The sequence below is a fragment of the Salvelinus namaycush genome, chromosome 5 (genome assembly GCF_016432855.1).
Source record: "Salvelinus namaycush isolate Seneca chromosome 5, SaNama_1.0, whole genome shotgun sequence".
NCBI classification, from domain to species: domain Eukaryota; kingdom Metazoa; phylum Chordata; class Actinopteri; order Salmoniformes; family Salmonidae; genus Salvelinus; species Salvelinus namaycush.
The window spans coordinates 47,261,920-47,263,593 of NC_052311.1; the positions used below are offsets into that span (position 1 = coordinate 47,261,920).

The window sequence follows — 1,674 nt, forward strand, 5'->3', positions numbered from 1 at the left end:
ATAAATAGGTTACTGTGCTAACAGGGATTTAAGAATGCCTCAGAGTTGGTTGGTTTTGAATGGAATAGAATACCAGGTTAGATTTTCAACAGAATTTCTACCTTACTATAATATAGTAAGTTACTAATATAGTATATATGATAAACTGTGCGTAGAATTCCTCTGTTCTACAGTTTCAGCACTGTTTGCTTTAGTTTATAGTCAACATACACACCCTTCTCACCCTCTTCATTATCATTTTCTGTTTGGAATTCTCTCTTTGTCTTTGTAACTTTGAGAGAAGTGACTATGTAGGGTGTACTTACCGCTACTTACCCTAACAATAGTAATACAACAAATGTTATGCAGAGGTGAATGCTTTTGTTGTTTTTGGTCACAATGTTTAACATTTCTATTGGATCTTGACCCCACTGCCCACTCCTCACCAAAGCCCCTAGATGGCGTATTCCACCAACACTCTTGCTGCTGGCAGCTTTGGGAAGGTATACAGGGAGAAGTACAATGACACCTGGGCTGCAATCAAGAAGGTGCCACAACACTTAATCAATAGGAGAGACCTGGAGAGAGAGTGTCAAGTATACAAGTGAGTATGACAGACAATGTGCTATAACGGTATGTTGCTAAGTGGTGATGATATCAGAGATGGTGTTGATGAGGGTGCTGATGAAAAGGTCATTACAGAAGTGCTTGGTTTTGCTGTAGTCTAATGCCCCTCATAACCCTTTCTCTCCATTTTCTTTCACACTCCCTCTGTGACCTGGGACTCCAGTAAAGCGATTCATCCTAACATAGTGAAGCTTCTGGGTAATCCAACACTCAAGGACTCTAAGTGGATCATCCCCATGGAGTTCATCTTTGGAGAGGAACTGGAGACAACCATCTTCAAATCACAAAAATCTAAAATACAGGTCTGTCTATGGGATCCCACTGCTGCCACCAAACATGCATGTGACAGTGTTGACAAAAGTTCACATAGAAAAATGTTTGTCTGAAATATCTGATTTAACAAGTATCTATGCCTACAGGATTTTCAGGGGGCCTTCCCAACTTTATTAAAACATTTCTATGTGCAAGTTAGCTCATCGGTTGATAATCAAAGCCTTTATTCCCCCACAGTTGACTCCATCGATAAAGGCCACCATCATCACAGGCATGTGTGAAGGACTGCTTCACCTACACAGCAAAGATATCGTCCATCAGGACCTCAAGCCCGAGAACATCATGGTGAGAAAGGCAATAAGTTGTTTTTGTTGTTCTGATGTTCGTCATTAATGATGCAAGACTTTAGAAGCAGTTGTCCATCTGTTGTTTATCACTATCACATTATCACTGTAAATAAATAGACTTGATATAAAACTATATTTCTCCACCCCTCTCAAATGATCTCTTCCAAGTAGAGCATGACACTCACAGAGCTGTGATCATTGATATGGGACTGGCCAAATTCTTCCGCAATGGCCTAAATTCTGCCATGGATATGGGCAATGAGGCCTACTCTCCACCTGAGGTTCTGCAGAGGAGGGGCCAGAGAGATCAGCGCTCGGACGTGTGGGCTATGGGTAAAATCATTACCGAACTTTATGCCAGAGTCAGGCTGTACACCCCCAGCGTCTGTCCAACTAAGATCCAGGAGACCCTCAGTCTCCAAGGCCAGCAGTACTGTAACGCTGTCTG

At 42.1% G+C, this 1,674-nt stretch overlaps 1 protein-coding gene across 1 annotated transcript; it reads left to right on the forward strand.

Moving 5' to 3' along the window:
• Nucleotides 1-437: 437 nt before the first annotated feature.
• LOC120047144 (spindle assembly checkpoint kinase-like) lies at nucleotides 438-1,421 on the forward strand. The gene is made up of 4 exons (XM_038992679.1): nucleotides 438-583; nucleotides 770-908; nucleotides 1,117-1,224; nucleotides 1,398-1,421. Exons 1-4 carry the CDS (start codon nucleotides 438-440, stop codon nucleotides 1,419-1,421), a joined length of 417 nt encoding a protein of 138 aa, XP_038848607.1.
• Nucleotides 1,422-1,674: the final 253 nt, after the last annotated feature.

What these genes read in the sequence shown, in the direction of transcription:
- LOC120047144 (XM_038992679.1), top strand. Translation starts at nt 438, where the DNA reads ATGGCGTATTCCACCAACACTCTTGCTGCTGGCAGCTTTGGGAAGGTA. An exon ending in CACAAAAATCTAAAATACAG is followed by an intron (nt 909 to 1,116) that starts GTCTGTCTATGG and finishes ATTCCCCCACAG; the next exon opens with TTGACTCCATCGATAAAGGC. An exon ending in TCAAGCCCGAGAACATCATG is followed by an intron (nt 1,225 to 1,397) that starts GTGAGAAAGGCA and finishes TCTTCCAAGTAG; the next exon opens with AGCATGACACTCACAGAGCT.